Below are 22,074 nucleotides of genomic sequence, written 5' to 3' on the forward strand. Positions count from 1 at the left end.
GTACATAATCGAATTTATATCGTCGTTATTGTATCTCATTAGCAAGCGTCGCGTCGAAGACCTGGAGCTTCGAAAAGGCATTTACCGGAAACTTCGAGATTCTCGCGTCAACTTTCGCTTTAGCAAAACCGACTTTTAATACAGAAAGAAAAAAAAAGAACGGTAATAAACGTGGGCACTGGTATATATGACTTTCAACAGTTTCAATATAAAAGCACCAGCATATAATTGCATTTTAAAAATCATATATAGATTCACCTTTTGTTCTCACAAATATATATACAATTTACAATATAGAAACAGAAATATACTAGTATAGATATGAGGTATAAAGTAAAATATATCTAAATGCGTCGCTCGAACTGTTTCGGTTGTATAACGAAGAATTGCCGATATCAGTTCAAATCACGATGAATCATACCAAACATAACGGTACTTTGCGGATAGAGATTAATATATACGGGCGTTTCCGTGGAAACAGCCGATAATTATGAACTCTCTTACAGACTATTCTATCTGAATATACATAGTCACGAGACAATGGCGAAAGTTGTATCGACTGTGAGCACATGATTGGATCTGCCAAGTCCTTAGAAAACAGAGATCTCCCTTTACGCGCGGGGAGACTGAGGCGGATATTTATAGAACTTGTGAATATAACATATGTCGGGATATGTTACAACGACCGCATTACATCATGACCTTTTTTATCACGCGATCGAGCACGGCTGACTCCGCGTATGTAGGTATGCTAAATCGAGAGGTTGATGAGCTCGCGATGAACTTTTTGGCACCTATTTATTTCGCGTAACACACGTGTTTTTCTATAAAATTTACAAATGTATATAATCTATAAAATAAAATCCGTATGATAAACGTAACAAGGATAAATACAATAAAAATAAATAAACATAAATTCGGTTGACGTTTAATATTGCTCGTTATTAATTTGTCGTAAAGCAATCTAAAATTAAAATTAGAATTAAGATTTTAATCCAAAACGTTGCGAAATAAACGGTGAAAATGTTTTTACCAGTTCTCAATTTTGATGAAACTGTCTAACGGGGACAAAGTATCCGCCGCGCTGTTATCGGGCAGTTTGTTACAAAGACCGAAAATAGTTCATCGATCGATATCGAGATGGAAACATCTTTGCGAGGTTGAAAGAAGTCTCGTCTCCCAAAGACTCTTCGGATTATCCGTCGACTCTTATAGCTGCGCTTATTATATAGAGATCGACTTCTTGAAGCGAGAAAATTTCACGCCAAGGCGCGGTTTCGCGACCCACGCGCGGAGGATGCAGCTTTCCCACATGTTAGACACGATTAGCGTTATGGCATTGTTAATAACGGGCGGCAGAAAAGCCCCAGGAGCGCTAAAAGGATCTCTCGAGCGCGTTGCGTGCTACATAGAGCGAACTCGTTTTTCCGAACGAGTCCGAAGAGGAGTCACGCACGATGCATTTGCATGCATGTGGCAGTGGTTGCACTGTGCCGCATACGGTCCGGCTTGCATACATATAGATTTGTAGAATGTAGATACATGAGTTAGAATCGCGCCAGCTTAATTGAAGAGTTGGGTTAACTTGGGCAATAAGAGCGTGAAACTCAAAACTTTCATTATTCAAGAAAACGTATAATCGCTACAACTACATAAATGTATTTATCACATTGACCAATAAGCTATTCGTTTACAGCTAAACGTAAATTTTGACCTATATTCCTATTTAAAACTGTTTACTTATTTCAAGCTTTTTAATTCACCTTCTTGAAATGCGGTTCAATGATTTATAGATTTATACCGTTATACCCAATCTATAACTTCGAGGAGCTCATGTCCAAACTTTAGCTGTTTGTTTTTTTAATTATATATTTCTTTGTTCTATATCGTGCTCTTGATTTCTTCGCGTCATGTATCTCACAATCAGTCGAACGAGAGACTAGATTTGTCGCTTGAAATGTTACGGTATTCCACAATTACCAATCTCAAAACAATTGATCGATTATAGGGAAACAGCAAATAATACTAAAGTTTGGAAGATAAAAACTCTAACTTGGAAAAATATAACGAATATTATTAGACGACACAATTATTCTCGTTGCAGCCGCGGCCTCAGGCTCAATGGCTATTCGGCATACTAATTGTCATCGCGTCACCAACCAAACAATTATCCGCCAATGCAGACAGCTGTAACTTAAATGGCGTAATTAATGTCTTCGAACATTTAGCTAATAAGCGCGATGTAAATTGTTTCCGGATTATCAGCCAAATCAAGAATGACACGGTGCTTCTAAATAATCATTTAACACACGTGTAAAGAGAAAAATTAAGTCCGCAACGATAAACACTTGTGACGAAAATACTGACGAAATAAGTGAGTACATGTGTGGTATTGAAAAGAAATACAATGCTATTTTTATTCTGCGCGTAGTCTTTTTTAAGAACGCCCCGGTTTCAAGATGTCCCAAGCTTTTCCCAATGTCTCTGCTTAAACAGAATGACGAATATTATAATGTTATGTTGTAGAAGCTAGAAAACTGAAATGTATTTTTTACAAGCTGTATATTTATACAAGCTCGTAATGCGATACGCTAATAAAACAACGATATTTCCGCTGGTTCGCTTAATTACCGTTAATAATATAATCGAATGCTACAGTCACTGTATATCGTACTGGGGCAAAAGTTATTTATTTGATAACGCATTCATTAGTCGCATTTGTTTGAAAGGGCTTGAGAAAGTCTAAAAAGGAAACACCTTGCTAAACACTCGTGTATGCATGCATTCACGTATTTTTTTCGCATGTCGGAATTAATTATGCAGACATACTGCAGCGCATAATCGGCGTCGGCGAATAAAAAATTTCCATTCGGACATCGCCTCAGCAACTGCTTAACGATGCATCGCGCAATGCGTTTGCTACGCAAATATCGAGATGCTTTTATCTGCGTTTATGGCTTTACAAACGCGTGACGACACGTGGCGAACGCGTACATTGCGGATGAACCAAGAATAGTTTACAGCTTTACGAAATCGGATGCTCTCAATATCGAAGCCTCATCTCGCGTTTGTTAGTCGAAAAACATGAAAGGTTTTACGTATTACCTTTTTATTGCGCGATAAACTGTGATAGCAAATTTAATATATCTTATAAGACATAACATATATACAATATAAAAATGGTAATACACGTAAGTAAAAAATAATGTCAATAGCAAAAAAAGAATAAAAGCAAAAAATTAATCCCGATGACTTAATGTATTATCTGCATTAATTTTTAATATTTTTAATTAATATAGTATTTTAGTCAAACAATAATCGATAACCGCAACATTACTGAGACCTATGAATAACAAGGGAGAATATCCAACGCGAGAAATCGACTTATTCGTCGTAGGAAACAAATTCGGCAATAATGTCATCGCACGATTATCGTAATCGGTCGATCTTTGAAGGATTCCGCAAGAATCTATTCCGCACCCACGTTTGTTCGTGTCGGCGTTATAAATCTTGCCATCTACTTATACATCTTGCGCGAACTATATATCAGGCCCGCATCGAAAACAGTCCATTTGGGTTAAATTTTGGAAGCGGAAAGACTCACGCGCGCATTAGCGCATGTGATGCAATGATGAATTTATCGATCGTAAATACGAATCAACCGTTTCACACGTTACGATAAGGTCACGCGTATACCAATAATTTAAACCTATTTTCGACAGCGCAAGCGTGTTACAAATTATTTCGCCTCGGCACGTCGTGATTGACCAATGATTTTTCATTGAGCACTTCTCGTCCGAAAATAAACGAAATTTTCTCATTTCAACCGTTTCAACACGGTAATTTTAATCCAATTATTCGGCTTATCACGATTGCCTCTTTCTCTGCAATTTTACATAATTCTTGAATTTATAAACAATAATTGGTAGTATTATAGGTATATATCTTGAGAATTCCACATATAACTACCATTTTTTTTATATTTTATTTAAAATCGGAGAACACGACCAGACGTGCTCCTATATAATAGTGCAGCTTTGTAATTTAATATTTTTATTAATGCTAAACTCGTAATGCTATAGAAATTATAGATATTTTGTAGAATGAGAAGAACTAGTTTATCTTAACATGCAGAAGCGTTAAAAATCATTGGAATTATGATCCGTGAAATAAGAAATTTTCCTTTCAAGAATATATCTCTTTAGAGAAAGAGATATATGAATAACGAAAAATATTCTTATTATGTTTATAAGCACAACTGTTTCTAAGCAATATATTCGTAACTTAAACAGTGAAAGTGCATGAGACGGTTAAAAAGGATTTAATAAGAAAAAACGTGCTGCCGTAAATGATATACAAGTGCGTTATAAATCACGTGTTAAATTAAAATGTTGCAAAGCCTCCTTTAAACAGGCATCTTCTTATCGGCTATAACACACACGTGCATGTACGATACATAGAATGCATTTCTCTCGTCTCACGTGTTTCAAGATAATAAAATGACTATTCAACGTGTGTGAACTCTGTATAAAATGTTCAAATACATTTAGAACTGCATGAGAACTCTTTTAGAATAACTGGAACGTTTCATAATTGATCAGCATCTCACCTTTATTCCCATAAAGACGACTTCTTTGAGCGATAAAAATTCTTTAAAAATTAAGAAAACAATGTTTATATATATCGTCAGAACTCTTTCTAGAACTTATGTAGAGCTATAAATCTTTTAAATTCTAGCAATAAATATAAGAGAACTGTCCATAAAAGTGAAACGCTGCGTGAATCTAGCGTTTCAGTTTGTCCTAAAGTATTTTTTGTGCTTTAATGACCAAAACTAATTGTGTAACCTATAACTGTAGAGAATTCAGGTTTTTTTTAATAAATAAAAATTTTCAAAAAATAACACGCCAGCTTCACACACACAACCATTCAAAATTAAATTCGAAGGATACAACTAGTGCAAAAGCCTAAACTTTTCAGTATCAACTGTATAACTTTGTTTTTTTGCAATCTTTATTATTCTGTAAAAGAATGTCGAAGCAACTATCTTTCTAACCCAATATATTCCATATTTATCAATGTTTTGATAACATAAATCGGTCTTTTTAAAATCACCATTTTTTTACGCCGAGCAATCGAATCATTCTGCATTCTGAATCATGTACCAATGTCTCTTGGTTTAAAACTCTAGTATTTGCGCTCTTGGTATTTATGGAGCATTTTTCACGTGACAGTTATAACATCCAAGATAATGAATTGTCATCAAACCGTCGCGACGTCGCGACATTAGGAAAATTTTTGAATCGCCGAGACAAGCGACATATTTATCGTCATTCTTTTTTCAGAAAAAGTTGCAATCGAGAAACCCCATCGATCAAATGCCACGGAAATTTCGTGAAAAACTTTATTTTGTTCTTCCAATATTTTTATATACTTATATATATATATATACTATAATAATTTTTTTGTTTTGATGCGGTATTATTGATATCTTTTGTGAGACGAAGCTATTCTTAGCGCTCGCGAGTTATTTTTTGCGAATATTTTTCGTAATACTAAAATAAGAGAAGCAATAAAGTTATCAGACAGTCGACACGAAATATTTGAGCAATATAGAAGCTCATTAAGACAATGAATAGATATAATATATTGAATTAAAATTGGAAAATTATACTAATTAAGTTTCTTATCTTTCTTATCTTTCGTTATACGTTATACTTTTTGTTCTTGCTGATGTTATTATCAATATACATGCGAGTATATATGCGCATAATATTTATAAATCATTATTATCAATTTCTACTGTGTTTAGGCTTGACTTTTGACAATTACGCAAGCGATTTTATTTTTATTACGTTATTTATGGAGTTGATTAAATAAATTGATGCATCTTTAAGTTGCGCACTAAAATAAAAACATATTTTTGATCATCATCATTTTGATTATCATTTTGATTAATCAACGGTGTATACAATCTAACCATAATTGCAAATTAAGATTTGGCTTTATACGATTAAATTGGTCGGAACTTTATAAGAAACCTTACGAGATTTATTATTGTTTCATGAACTGACAAATTAAGTATTTTGCTTATCATAAATGCGAATAAACTCACGTTACGTAATGTACCTTGTCTTGGCAACGTTATCATTATCATCGTCGTAAAACCAGATGCGGTCGCTTCGCAAAACTTGGAATCCGTCTGACGCAATAAGAAATGTCGTAATATTAAATTTCGATTGATTAATCATCCTACTCACATGTCACACATGTCACGCACAAGTAAACATTAACGGGCGTGGTATTTTCCATTACGTGAGAAAAGTGTATGTGTGCGATAAGGGAATTACGATTAAATTATTTCATAAAAACAAGAATTAACAACAATGTACACATATATATGCATACACACAGATGCTTTATAATAAAAATAAATTATTAAACACGTTTCTTTTGCATTAAATGTATATTATTAATATATAAATAAAGAAAAACGTAACAAATAATATACATATAGAATATTTCATCCTCAATAAATACTTATTCAATTATATAATGTTTTAACAGAAAATCTATCTCCGTACTCGATAATCCGAATGTTCACAATTCCATCATTGATACAACATATTCATACCTGTTCATATAATCCGACACATTTACGACGTTCTTTTATCTTAAATTTATTACCAATTCATTTTTTATAATTTTGCAAAAATAACTTTAATTGACTTTAATAAAATAATGCGAGTGCAGAGATCACGTTGAAAAATGAGAGTTGTTGTCTGTTTTTGCGAATTTTAAGATCAAAATATCTGCGGTTACACTCATGTTTCCTTTTGTGCGTGCGTGCGTGCGTGTGTGTGTGTGTGTGTGTGTGTGTGTGTGTGTGTGTGTGTGTGTTTGGAAATCGGAAACTTGCAACCATTACAAATATTTTTTAAAAAAGTTTTTCATTGAAATTCTTCGTTAAAAACATGCAAAAGGCTGGAGGTAAATATGATAATTTCGTAGAAAATATTTATAACGTACCGTCATATTGCTACGTGCTCATTAAAGTCTAATCTTTCTCGAGCAAATAGAGAGATTTGAATTATGAATGTCACGTGTAAATCTACAATGCGTTATCTACAAAAGGAATAGGCCGTTTCTCGACACAGATATGCCGCGGACCAACGAGAAAGCATAAAAGTTCGTCACATGATGTGTAAAGTCAATAACGTACACCCACGATCGATACACACAAGTTATTTTTACGATAACCGCTTCATTTATCGGATCGATAACCTTCAATGAGTGACATTATTATTAGAGACCTTAGGGAATACGATCTAAAAATAATTCGCGGCGTTCAAATTTGTACCTCGCATTTTTGCAGACAGAAAGTGGCGAGCCGTCGCCTAAAATCAAGTTCCAGCTCCAGCGCACGAACTTGAAATCAAATAACTATATTAATATTAAATATGTGGAAGAAACATTTTATTTCGCCTTTTGCCATTACTGGTTAGATTATATAGGAATGTTCTTCTATACTATACATATCAATTTGAAACAATTATCTTCATTGCCACGATCATTGTTACATTTTTAACAACTGAATATTATAAATAATTCGCAACGTATTTACGCATGAGTATGCACGCACCAAGTATTCGCTGGGGGAGCTTGAATTGTTTGATAGGTGCGGCCTTGATGAAACTGAAACTCCCATCCAATGTTCGTACGAATCCGACTCAGGCGTACGCGATCTCTCAACTATCACGGAAGTGAATCGTTTTGAATACTCTCTGACGCGTCGTCGGCAAGAGTCGATTTTACTGCACGATGCAACATACGCCGAGCATTCACGTTCGCGCGAGAAATGCAAGCTCTTCGTAACATGCGGCGACAATCATCAATTGCTAAGAATTGATTGTTTTGTAATGTAGCCACTTCCGCTCGCGAATGTGCATGACAGACAAGTTTGTCGAACGATATTGCGGGGATGTTTATTTATCAAATTATCACCGATGAAAATCTTCTCGATTCGTATATACAGAGTATCCAATATGTTAAGATTATATATACATATAATGTGTGTGTTGATCTGATGATATACCTATCAAGATGTGTCTGATCATGTTTTTAATAACATTTTAGATTTAAACATTTGTTTCTGCATTATACTTAAAAATAGTGAACATACTGTGCGGCATGAGCTACAATCATCTTTTGTTTATCGCTTTATGAATAAATCGCTATGCAAATTTAATGGCTGAGCTGAAAAGTGTATCCCTGATTTCGTAATAAAAAGACGACTTGCAACTTGGTGAGAATCTTCCTAACTCGTCGCAAAAGTCGTTTTCTTTATTCATAGCTTATGCACTCAAACGCCTGCATAACGAGTTCTCCACGAGAGCCGATCGATTTCGGTGAAGCTTGTTTTTGCACTCAAACGTCGATAAATTATCGCGAATCACGTGCGAAAGCAAAAATAACGAGCAGTTAAAAATATCGAAAGTGTCTGAAGCGCGCTTGTTCACTCTTGTTTGTAAATACGCCAAGTTCTTTTCTCGCGAATAATCTATATATATATATATATATATAGATACCTAATTCGTACGAATTGATGCTTAATACGCGCTGATTATTTTATCTCTGTCAACGTAAAAATATTTCGTGGGCCCTAATAAAGGCAACATTGGTGTCTCTCAATCTAATGGAAAACAACATAGACGTCCGGCGTTTTGCCGCGATGGAACATTATTTCCATCTTTTCAGAAGCAGACGACGCGACGCGTTAAATGTGCAACATGCGAGTCACGTCTCCCTCGATACTGTTCGAAATGAAAGGAAAACACGATTTGCTGTCTTATCAATAGCGAGCACCTCATATTTTCTGCATTCTGAAAACAGCGAGGTCCCGACACGCCACATACACATACGGGTAATTGAGCATATATATTATAGGCTCTCGGCGCCGCGCCGCCGCGCCGCGCCGGTTTAACCCGCGCAGGATTACAATGGATAAGTATGGGGTATCTAAACGCGTAAACAACACAATAGAGATAGAAGGAAAAGCCCGTTTCTGAAGTAAAATCAGAGCATAAAATACTGAAAAAAATATAGTAAAAATGGCGCGCGCGCATTTTATTCTTTTTTTTTTCAGGAACAAGACAGACAATAAAATTAATTAAATTTTAAGCTAAGAATGCATTGTAAGCAAAAACAATACTAAAACTAATCGGAAATGTAATTTTTATATATCACAGTAAAGATTCTAAATATATTATAGATAAATTGCAATGCCAGTTATTATTCGATTATCTAAACACGATAAATAAGGAATTTCTTTGTAACCCTTTCAGCTTTCAGTTGCCGTATAATTTAGAAAAAGATTAAATTAATTTCTTACTGCAAGACAGTAATGTACATTTTTGCAGATCACTAAACAGACAAAGTGAAATAAGTTTTCTGGAAATAGAGTACTTGAATTATGTTAATAATTATGTGATATAAATTATAAAAATATTTCTTTTCTCATATAATGTAGAGAAATATTTTATTGCTAAGTGCCCAATAGCGCATTGATACTCCCATATATGCAACAGCCAGAATTACAATAGATGATATATAAAAAGATATACTCGAGAAGCTAAGCTTCATCTAATTATAATGAATAACTCGACGTTATTCAGATAACACATTGAGGTAAATATTTTTAATAATATCTCGTCAAGAAAAGATTAACTCCAAATTAGTCTAAAAATCTGAAAAGTAGTAAAACTGATGATAGTTCTGTGACACTGTGTATAAAGCCTCTCTAAATGTACGTTAACTATGCTAGCAGTACATGCATATGCAATAATATAATGGAATTTATAATGCGAATAACTACTTCAGACACTGTAGCTATTTAATTAGCAAACAGAAAATTTTAATGAGTACCATAGAAGATATATCTTACAAATTTACAAGGGATGTCTGACGCTTCCACGTAACAGATAATGAGATATTGTATGTAATAGAATCTCAAAGTTCTTGATACACACATGGAATGAGTGCAAATTTCAGCCTGACCTTTCCAAGCGACATCCTGGGTACTTGAAGGTGCGCGAGAAAACAAACATAAAATTGTAGCAGTCAGAAATTGTAGAAGCAAGAATAAAATTATAGTATTGCAGATATATTTACCGTATAACGAGATATACGAATTTCTAGAGCAGATAATCAAACATTTATAACTCTTCAATTCTGGGTTTGTGTTTTATAATATACATATATATATAATATATTATACTGTACAGTATTGAACTCTCAAACTACTATTTTAATTATCTCTATATACTTGTATCAACATTCTGTACGTTCAGTTCTTTAAGAAAGAGAATTGCGGCCAATATTTGTAAGTCTTCTTTTTTTCTCACAAACAGAAAAATTATTAAAGTTAACATTATTACTAAGATACCTTATCTTAATGAGTCTAATGACAAGATTTAAATACGTCATTGAGTAATTGAAATTCTTGTTTTAGTAAGATCCAGAATATTCAGATCTAAATGTGGTATTCTAAAAAGGAAACGTTTCTAGCAAACCACACACTAAAAGAACCAGAAATGGAAGTTTGTGAATTTTCATAGCAACCACTATGGACCGCATGAAGAAAATTCGAACCTTGACTGACGCTTGTCTCGACAAATGAGCCAGTCAGGTGCAAACTGCAAGTCTCTTCGCCTCCGCAACCACGCCAATATATGGACTCGAGCACCTGTGCAGACTGCGAAGGTGCGTTGCAGCTTGCGTGCACACATGATACGTGCGTACATTGCTATATTGGTGTCGCGTGCACACACATAACTACACACACACACATACAAGCAGCGATGGTGAAAGGAAACCAGCAGCAAAAACGCAACGTTACACGGTTGACAGGCACGCGGCTCGGCTCGGCTCGGCTCGATTATTTCTCGCAGGTTTTTCTTCGTTCGTCCGTCGCAAAGACGGAGAGACTTGTAGCTTTCGTAATATTGGAAAGTACTCGGCACATTGTCCCTTGAGACTAAGATACAATAATAATGTCAGGTTTCCGGTGTATTCGCCACAGCTTCAACGCCCTGCGACGGTCAGCGAAGAATGCAGCTCTGCAGACGAAACGAAGAATGTTCAAGAATGATAAAAAAACAAAATTTTCTTTCTGTGAATATTAAGATTTATATATTTTGATAAAATATGAGATATGATTGATAATTATTTCAATGCAGATTATTAAAAAAAATGTCTTTCGTTTGTGTGCGATATTTGATTAGTATATCGTCACATATCTCAAGTTAAAAAGATTGTTTATATAATTGTCATCTTTTAGAACTGTCCGAATTAATCGTATAGGTTTTAATCGTTATCATTGCCTATTATGTATATAGCATATTATTATACGAATTAAATATTACTATTACTATTACGAATTAAATATTCAAGAATCAATTAGGTTCATTCCGCAAACGTTTATATAAAATCAACTGTTAACAATCGGATTTTGTATTACTCTACTCTTGTAGGAAATTCTCTACAAAACAACTTTGGAGAAACCCTGACTTGCCTCTTAACAAATCTATATTCGAGGAAAAGATGTGATAAATACGAGATAACTTAATTAAGACTTGGATAAATATCGATTGAAGTGACAAAAAAAGCGTACAAAAACGATAACGTATATAGAAAAGTATAAAATAACTTTTAAGAAGAAAATAATCATACCTTGAAGAAAGAGAAGAATAGTAAGCTTTTTTTCTCATGCATGATACTACTTTAGTTTAATCTATAGAATCATATATCTATTGAATGTGTATTTTATAAACCCAACTCCATATTTTGTTTAAATTTAATATCTTGCAAAATATAATTAATTATACGTCACGTAATTGTTTTTCATATCTTCGCAAATTAATGGAATTAATAGATAATATCGTTCAACTCTCGAATTAAAATTTTACATAAAATGCGCGCCGATTTGTAAGAAATAAATCCATAAGTTAACGCGTGATCATAGTATATTCTCTACGTAGCATGAACCCACGAAATCATTTTTCCTCGAACCAAGAAAATTTCCGAGAGAACGTTTATGACTTCACTCTCGAGATTGACGTGATCGTATATTATACGTATAATAACGGTTTCCACGAAATAAATTGAGTTTTTTCATCACGTTTCTTTGTTCGTACAATATTAAAATTAATCTGTTGCAACGTAACCATAAATAATATAAATAACCAGTGAAAATTTGTTGAGATAAGAAAATTTTATAAAGTGTAATTGATCGCGAGTGATTAAAACAAAATGTCTATTTATATTATCATTTCGTAAAAGTACTCGCAACAGTTAAGTATATCTATGATATTAGTCTTTGCGGAAAAGAGATAAGAAGAAAACTCTTAAGCCGTCACTTTCTCAAGCAAGTATATACAATATTATCGATCATTCTCCACTCCTAATTATCAGACTCAATGGTCGATTAAACTTGACACAGACCCTGTGTATTTGATTCTCCGCGCGACGTATTTCGCGCACCTGCCGCAAATAAACGATCGATTTATTCAACTTGTTCACTCGGTACGGGCACACCGATTTGTTTCCTTTTTTTTAAGTCGTTATTACCCGCGGCGCAGATGGCAAACTGGTTTCAGTATTTTCAGCGGATTGCGCGCATTTCGAGCTCGCAAAAATATACGGTAAAATATATATATATATATATTCTTCAGTTTGTTAACTGTTACGATTATACTGAATACATTTTTAATAAATTCCTACACACAATTATTGTGCAGCTATAGGAGCTGCGTACGTCTCCGTATCGCTATATAACGCTATAACTCGACGTTCGACGCAGTCAATTACGACAAGGAATCGTCACTCGGCATGAAAAAGTCGAAGCGCGAATTCGTGGTTGTGGGGGAGAAACGCTCGCGGCAGAAAAAGGCTTGGTAGTATTCAATCTTACCTGGAGCCTTACGCGCGCCCTGGAGTAGCGTTTGAAGTTGGCGTTAAATCTGGAGTTGGCGTTTGACGAAGGGGGAGGCACGTCATAGTCGTTCCTGGATATACGCGTAGACGGTGGAACGATGGGATGGCCGTTGGCGACAGTGGGAGTCATCGTCGAGGCGTTCGTCGAGGGTGTATCTCGATGGCTCTTGGTACGCCGCAACAATCGGCGCACCGTGTTTTTCACCGTCGCGGCGATGTGCGTCCCGCCTCCGCGTTCGCCACCGCCGCCACCACCGCCACCCTCATGATGACGATGACGATGATGGTGCTGGTTCATCGTCTTGTTGTAATCCACCACTTTTTTGACTCGTGTCGACGTGGGCACGGGTGCCACCTTGTGGCCACCCGTTTCCATCACGTACATCGTGTCCACGTGCGGAGCAATACTGCTGGATTTCTTGCCGTATACGGCCGTTGAACGATGAACGACGAAGACCGCCTGCACCGGCCTCTAATCGACCAGAGAGCCTTCCCTTCTGTCGTGAAATGGAACGCCCTGCCGCGAACAGGCTTCACCGTTCGATATTGCGCACCGAAATTCCGATTCCCAGATGCGACTTGACGATAAAGAACACGGTTTTCCGCAAGAAGAAATTTCTTTTTTCTACATACGTTTCTGAGAATGTGTATTATTCTGCGAAAGAGATTGCGTATACTTATATAGATATAGCTCTGTTAGATCTCTTATACACAATTTTGATATTAGGATATTTTTCGTTTTGGAAATTTATATTCTTTACTTTCTTGAAAATATTTTTTCCCTCTCAAGTGCTCTCTTTTCGTTTATTTTTGTAATTTCGCTCCTAATGATGCGTAACGTTTGCCGTAATATCTTTTGGCGATGACTCCGTTTTGCTCTCGTCGTAACCGCTCTGTTACTCTTCGGTTACTGCTGCGCGTAATACGGCTTCAAGACACTTTCTCGGAAAGCTAAAATCGTATTGTGAATCAGAACGCATTTCCGATCGCAAAGTTTTAAGTATCTTTGTTACCACGGCGAGAGAAAGTTGGTTCGATTCTTCGTTCCTTTCACAATTCCTCTCTGCTTCCCCTGCAACATTTACTACGAGATCTCGATGCCTCTTGTTTTCTAAGCGACAGAGAGAGGATATCGAGCGCAGCTGCGCAGACCGTCCGATAATTTTACGCGCTCTACGCGCTTAAGTCACTTCCACGAAGCGCGCAAAATCAATGCGTTCGAAAGGAGAAAGCGATATAATTTGTTTTTAACGAGTCATGATCACTGGGCAATTGTCAATTAAAATTAATTTATCGAGCTTCGATTTCTTCTTCCGGCGATTTTTCAAGATATTTCTTAATCACTCTTCTCTATAATACAATTCTTCATCGATGCGTCCTTAAAATTTTTTTGGTTGCAGTTCTCAACGGTCGTTCAACTCGTTCGCCGTGGTAAATCATCCAGAGTTTCGCGTTGAGCCAAACTTTCGAGCAATTTAACCGTGACGTGGCAGAACAAAGTTGCCGCTTGTTGAATTGCGACCTTGCGGATTGTAGCGGTTGCGCGCGTTGTATCAACACTTTCAAAATCAGTTTACAATTCACCAGCGGTCGTCCAACAACTCCTCTCGCGTATATCGAGCTTTCGTCGAATAAGTCAAATTTCAACGATCACTTCTCTCGACGTTCACACCGTACTGTGCTATCTGCGGAAATGAGTCCAGGAGTTTGACAAATTTTCGAATTCTCACTTCGGCGGTTGCGATTCGACATTCGCGACACTTTGGGCAAATCGATCTTGCCTCGAATGTCGTAACGCAAACGAGAGACAGGAGAGCTATCTCGCTTGACTATAATGCAATTACTATCACGACGATGGCGGCACGACGACGACGAAACGTTACGCGGTTTCCTCCTTCAAACGCGACGTGGAGCTGCGGTGATTAATTTTCCGCGCGATGCTCTTCTATTGGTGCTGCTTCAGCGAGCGTCGCGCCAGTTGTTTGCGCGAATTCGGTCCGACGATAAGTTTTACGCTTACGCGAACGGTGCGTTGCTCGCAGGTGTTGCTGCCGAGGTTGACGTCCCCGGCAAGTGAATGACGTGAATTTCTTTATCGCGATCCTCAAATATTTAAACGGCTTACTGCAAACGTCACATGCGATTTAATTTAGGGGCAATTAGGAAGCTTCTGAGAGTAAAATTAAAATTTCATTCATATTAAGAGTCGATTGGTAGAAATTAAATGTTGTTGATCGATATAGATCTCTTGATCCGATGATTATATCCTGAGAAAGAAAAATCGCGGAAAGAATTGTGTTTGTATACTTATTGTACCTATATATAAATAGATATTTATTCAGTCAAAATTATTAATTAAATTCTTCATTTTCTGAATAATTCGAGAGAGGGGGGTGAGAGAGAAAGAGAGACGCACCAGGGAATTTTTTTTCTGAGACTATCACTGATCATCTAAAAATAAGATATTTCTATAATTTTAGATATTTTATATAATAATACACTGAACTCTCTTTAAAATAATCTTATATAGGCATTCCAACAGCTGTTTACTATTTAGAAGCATTCCGTTGCTCGAAGAGAATTGAAAAATACTAGGTCTACACAGTATCGTCTCAGGGAACCTAAGTGCGATTCATGAACGTACCTGATGGATGCGCTCGTTTATCGATTTCATTTCCTGACGCCAAGACGTTAAAAATTCCCCACGTAGAGAATGGATGAGATATACATATTACAGCACGGATGCAATTATAGCCGAAGGTCACTGCACCCAATGAACCTTCCCGGAAAATCACAGCGAGAATCGCATTACTGAGGCCGTCTGTATCTTCAAATCTATCCGAAGCAGGTTGTCGTCTTTTCAAGCCGTAAATTGTTAATTCGTCTCGCGCGGAAATCCATCGCATAAATTTTTAGAATTTAAATCGAAACACCGTGCGCAGCCCAAGAAACACGTTGCAAAACTTTAAGTAAATCCATTCGAAATCACAAATCTATAAACTGAAAATGTGATATCATTTGATGAGATAGATGCCGCGGTATTATCGTGATGCAACAAACGCGGTGAGAGAATCTGTTCAAATCGGAGTGTGCGCTATTTCTATATAATCGGAATAATTAATATACTTTATTCCGTCTATAGGCGCGTGATAACGCGTAGTGTCATATTACTGCGAGAAACATGCAAAGGGTAACTCTCGAAACATATAAAACCTCTACTTTCAGCATACGCCCTAATTACAGTTTTATAAAGCGAATTTAGTCTCGGTGAAAACTATCTTGCTTACGAAAGTAAAAAGTACAGAATTAATAGAATCCACGTAATTTTGATCGTTAAATTTTATCGCACGTCGTTACAAATAATCGCGTGAAAAAAATAGGATGAATAAAAAATGTCCATAATTTTACGCTCTTTAAACTTGCCGAAATTAATATTACTCATCAAATTACATCATCAAAATTAATTTTTCTTTTAATTTTTTGCGACATACCTTAATAATGGAGCAATCTCTCGCGTAATATTAAGTAAATGAAGCATTACAAATGATTATAATCTGAAGTGAGAAATGCAAGTAATGCAGTAGACACAACGCGATATCATTATTATTTCCGGCACGCCCGTGAATGCTCGAAGGTTAGGCACTCGCTCTCCATTCGTATACACTAGCTAGATACAAAATGATACGTACTGAACTGTACTGTACAAAACGTAAAAATATTACGGGCATCGAAATGATTTAATGGTCTATCGCGGCAATATATCGTTGTTACACTAATAGTTGTGCCGCAGCGAACTAAATTTGCTGGCGAGTGTTCGCTCGAGAAATTGCAAGAGAAAATCGCGAAGACTTATTCATGGATTCGCTCTGTTCGCAATATCGTTAAAACGTTCTGGCAATCATCGATTCCGTTCGCGGCGGTCTTCTATCAGACATTAAGACATCTAATTGAAAATTATGTAACCTCGCGTGATCTGTATAGAAAGCTACTTTGCAAAGGAGAAAGAGAGAGAACTACGCGGCTCTTCGATAACGTTAGTTTATTCGGGTCTTTAATGGTTATTATCTCAAAAAGAAAAGAGGAGCCCGCATCTCTTTAAATCTGCACGTCCATTAAATTAATCACATGTGATCGACCGTAATCAAGCGCAAAACGATGCGTAATGTATAAAAGCTCGCGCAAGGTCAAGGTGGAATATACATCGGAAAGTTCCTTGAAGCTTCGCGATAAGGCTATCAGTTTGACGTGTGTCCAACAAAAAAAAATATAGTCTTGTAATAAACTGTTTAAAATCTAAAATTCAATATATATGTATACATAAAATATGAAGTACTAAATGTGTATATACAAAATCTAACGCGTGCGTTTTTAGATAACAGAACATCCCATCCGTCGATAGTGCGGATAGGATAGAATTACAACGGATATCCGGTCGTGTCACGAATAACGAACGGCGGGCTTCTCCTTCGGGCGCAATCGTAAGAGATCGACATTCCTAAGCGCGCGGCATGAATCACCCGTCATGATGGAAAGACACGACAAAACCAATAATTTTCATGTAAACACGGACGAGGGACGGGTTCTCTAGAACTCTAGACATTCGAATAATCAGAAATGGCGAATGTAACATGCTATATATTCGTTTCGTAGCCACGATTTACTACGCTGTTAATAAATGTTGTTAATAAATTAACAACATAACATCGCGATTTTATTTTACCCTTCTATATTACTGACGTGATATAATTCTATAAATATAAATTTAATTAAAACTATAAAAACAAAATCTATTTTATTTTTAACTCTCTTTATACATTTAAATAATAATCGCGCAATAAATACCATATTAATAATTACAATAAAAATAACAATTGATACAGTGAAAAAAAAGTTTAGCTTTATAAAATCTATATAATTAGAAATCTGCGTGACGTAAATATTTGGAAAAAAAAGGAGCTGAAGATATATCGAATGTATATAGAGAATTAAAAATTTCTTTTGTTCGTATGTGCTCGACACGACGACGCTCATGCAAGGAAGGAAGGCAGTTTCTCACTAGTGAGAAGAAATTACAACGCGTCCTCGTAGATGTTTCAGGCGACGTCGCAAAGGACGGCATCGACGTGTATATATGCGTATGCGCGTGCGTGCGAGCGGGTCTCCTTGAGCTCGGTAGTGCATATCTCCGTTGTACGATGCACTCTCTTTCGCTACCTACGCGGCCTGGCAGGGCGAGGCGCAGGCGAATTCCACGATATTGTTTTTTTGTCCCGTGTAAAGCGCGGAAGAATTCGCATTTGCGATCCATCGAGTGAGTGAGCCTTGATAGTGAGTGACCAAATGCAGATAATAATAAGAAGAAAATAGAAATAAGAAAAGAAAAACTTCTTAATATCGTACATTGAGATGAACATAGTAATTTCTTGCAATACATATTTTTGCGAACTCTCTCTCTCAATACCGTTAATAATTATAATTTATAATACGTTTTTCGAATCTTTATAGTAAAATAAATATAATATATTTTTGGCAAGAGATATAAAAGACATAGAAAAATAGATACTAAATACAAGAAATAAGTTAGAAATAAATAAAGAAATAAATTAGACGCGCTATTGTTTTAGATTATTGATATTAGAAGTATTTTGTTCTTTCAAGAGTTGCAATGGATCGCATTCACCGTCGCTAACAGCTAATAGAATTGCGTGTTGACGCAATGGGCGTGTTGAGTCGACCGCGAAACATCACACCGTCACCACCCACCGTACAACAGTCTTGCACTCGCGTAGATCGCGTTGAACATCATCAATACGAAATACAAATTGCATTGAGATCGATAAATCGAGATTGGATTCCGCATATGTACAAATGAAAAAAACTTTCATATGACGGCACATTATAATTGGATATATTAATCAGCTTTCGCGTGTTATATACGTTCATCTCTACTATGAAATAAAAAATTCGTAACCATACGAGCCTAATCTAAAATGAAGAAATTATCATTCATCTATGTAATTTTATCCATTATTTTTAGTTAAACTTTACATTTAAAAAAACATTCCACATTTACTACAATTGTATAATTATACCGTGTGTGTATAGTTATTATTTTTCCATCTCTTTATTCAATACTCTTTTTTTCAACAATTAAAGGTGTATTCACTATTAAACAATTCTGCTCCAAACTTTTTTCACGTATGTTTTAATATCATTTTTAAAAGATAAGAAATCTCGAACGATAACGGTACTTGCAACACACACTTTTCACTGGAAAAATGCGGCCATGAATTGTTTGAGACGGGAGTGATCGCACGAGATGCGTTTTATGCGGTCATCGGAGAATCGCGGTGCCACGACTTCCTGATAATGTTATTAACGTAAACGAGTTAACGCTATTCTCGGATGTATAGACGCGGAGAAACCGGAAAAGTACAGTGGCATAAATCCCGCGAACCCTAAGAATTTCAGAGAAACAGCAACACACAACTCCGTTGTGCGTGAAATACCTATACATTACGATAATGCGTATATATGTATATGGCGTCGTGCAGTTTGTTTTCCAACTTTCAAGTATTAAACGATAAGCTCTATAAAAGTGATAGCTCCAATCTTGAGATAGTAATCGCAATCGCGAGTAAAAAAAATATTACCATGGAATAACAATGTAATTTTATGGCATAATTATCGCGAGTATATCGGCTATAACAAGACATTGGCCGTTTGCAGAGAAATAGGCTGCGTTGATAGGCGATTGAGCGAGTTTAATGAAGCTAGGCGGTGCGGTAGCGCGCTTAAAAACATCCCGATCGTCGGATAGATCGATCGATAGATCTCTTTAGTCATCCACCTTATAGTACGTGCAACGTTACGCGACAACGTTCCGTGTATCCGTTCCTCGAATGGACCTGTTGCACCTTCGAGGCGCAAATTAAAAAGCATCGCGTCGCCGCACAATGCATCATCTATGCGCGTCACGCGCCTCGGGGAATCGGCGTTGCTGCGCTCTTACGACATTCTGCTTAAATTGGTAAAACTGCAAAGTCAGAGTGCCAACTAGAAATGTAAATCGGCAAACCGGTCGTGATTAGAAGAGAGGAATTCGGTTTTTTCTAACACCGAACACCCGCATCGAACGTGAAAGCGGATCGATACTATCGCAAAAGACTAGTCGATTATTGTCTTTAGCATCAGACGTGCGCGAGAAGCCCTATGGAACGATATATATAGGGGTATTTCTCCTGTATATGAGTAAGCGATTGCTCTAGAAATACAAGAAATGAAAAGTTGTTACGTTACCTCTTGAGAATATTGTGGAAATCTCTATACTTTCATACATAATTCTTTTGTCTCTTATTGATTTATTTTATGTACATTTAATTTATATCTTTCATTACATTTTTCTCGGATTATTTATTCGTTTAAGTAAAATTGTTCTTTGAAATCTCGATTTCAGGTTTTATAACGCGTTTTAGAAATTTTTCAAGGTTTTATATACTCTTACTCATTTTCGTATTTGATAATAAGCAATCGAGCGAGTCATTAGTATTCATATTTATATAACACACATTCATCGTAAAAACATCTCGAATCCGATTCCAACTGTGATACGTAATTTACTTGTGCATAAAATTTCTATTCTTTTTTAATTTCTTTTGTTAGCTAAACAAGGAAGTGGATGCTTGTTGAATGAGTAGTCATGTTCGACGAATACGACATTGTTCATTGTCAATGAACAGTGTCGGAGTATCGAATCTCTTTTATACTAGCATATACGATTCCCGACGAGCGCTACGATGAGCTGCTCCGGCCTGTCTAAGACCGGAGCTTGCCAATTGTTGGGCCAATGTTTACATCGGTGTGGTATTAATATCAACGGAATAATACGCCGGCAGGCACGTGTTATCCCTCGACAACCGACGACGTCACCCCGGAATACGCGCGTCATGCGCGTTTTTCAAAGAGATCAACATCGTTCGCCGCGTCGGCTATCGAAAACGAGATATCTCACGGATTACGGCATACCATACACGTACGAGCAACAAACAACCGTATTATCAGAACGAGAAGCGTCGTCGGATGCGTAGAATCGTTCACAGTGCACCATCGCTAGATAAAATCCACCGATTGCATACCGCGATGACTGCAGCGAATCGTCCTTTCACTTTCCGTACAAAAAAAAGAAATAAAATTACATTACAAGTTTCCGCTCTCGTCACATCCTCGTGCCGCCATGTAGCCGAACGAAATAGAGAAGAAGCGGAGAACGCGCGCGAGAAGTATGCGGAAATTAATCGTCGGAAACATGGATAGTCAGAGAGAAAACTACGCGAGGCAAACAAAGCTGTATAGCGGGAGTCGGGAGTCGGGACAGCGAAGTCCGCATCCTTGACATTTCGCTCGATTGACACACGTGTGCGTCGTTCGGGCGAGATGTCACGTACGCGTCTAGTTTTGCTAGTTCGACGACGATGGCGATGTATCGGTATATGGCCACTATACGCAACGCAAACACACCGTTGGAGAAAAGGGCTCCAATTTCGCGGAATTGTTCATCGACGCGTGTCTCTCCTCGCGACGTATCGTGCCGTCTATATCGAAGCACGAGAGAGGAAAAAGTCCGGTCGTCGTGACACCACGTATATACACACCGGCAATCGGGCTCAACGTGCTGCTCGATCGCGAGTCTCGTGCTAACTGAGCGCGTCGAGCGGGGATACGCGAGCTCTCTTCGTTGCTGGATCTTGCCAGCGAGCGTGATACGCGCTGCTCCCGCCTCCCGCGACTCCCGCCCGTCCGCCGGTCTCTCGCTTTGCTCCACATGTCTGCGTGCGTGCGTGTACACTCACACGTATTGCGGCCGGGTCGGGGCATGCAGACTCCTCAATCGCCGGGCTTCGGTGAGATCACGAATCGTTTGCGCATGAAATTGCGATACTGGTCGAAATCAATAATTTCAATGAACGTAATCGCAATTGAGAGACGAAATCGCGCAATCTTTTCCTCTAGAAGCGAAAAGACGAACGGCAAATATTCGTGCAAACGTATGCTGCAATCTCTATCACTTATTTTCGCTGTGAA

The 22,074-nt window shown here is 37.1% G+C and overlaps 1 protein-coding gene across 3 annotated transcripts in view; it reads right to left on the minus strand.

The window, feature by feature from the left end:
- Positions 1-21,690, minus strand: part of LOC143896918 (serine/threonine-protein kinase MARK2) — a 66,514-nt gene extending 44,824 nt beyond the window's left edge. The window contains exons 1-2 of one of the 3 annotated variants that reach the window (XM_077405168.1): positions 21,511-21,690; positions 12,971-14,678 (exon numbers count right to left, since the gene is read on the minus strand). In XM_077405168.1, the coding sequence (XP_077261294.1) occupies positions 12,971-13,378 (408 nt within the window). In that variant the 5' untranslated portion in view covers positions 13,379-14,678; positions 21,511-21,690. Of the gene's footprint in view, positions 1-12,970; positions 15,165-21,510 lie in introns of those variants that run through there. The other 2 variants (XM_077405189.1, XM_077405179.1) reach the window with 2 other exon arrangements.
- Between the last annotated feature and the right edge of the window lie 384 nt (positions 21,691-22,074).

This window comes from Temnothorax americanus, unplaced genomic scaffold (genome assembly GCF_048541705.1).
Source record: "Temnothorax americanus isolate GAGA-0224 unplaced genomic scaffold, ASM4854170v1 Scaffold1, whole genome shotgun sequence".
Lineage (NCBI taxonomy): Eukaryota > Metazoa > Arthropoda > Insecta > Hymenoptera > Formicidae > Temnothorax > Temnothorax americanus.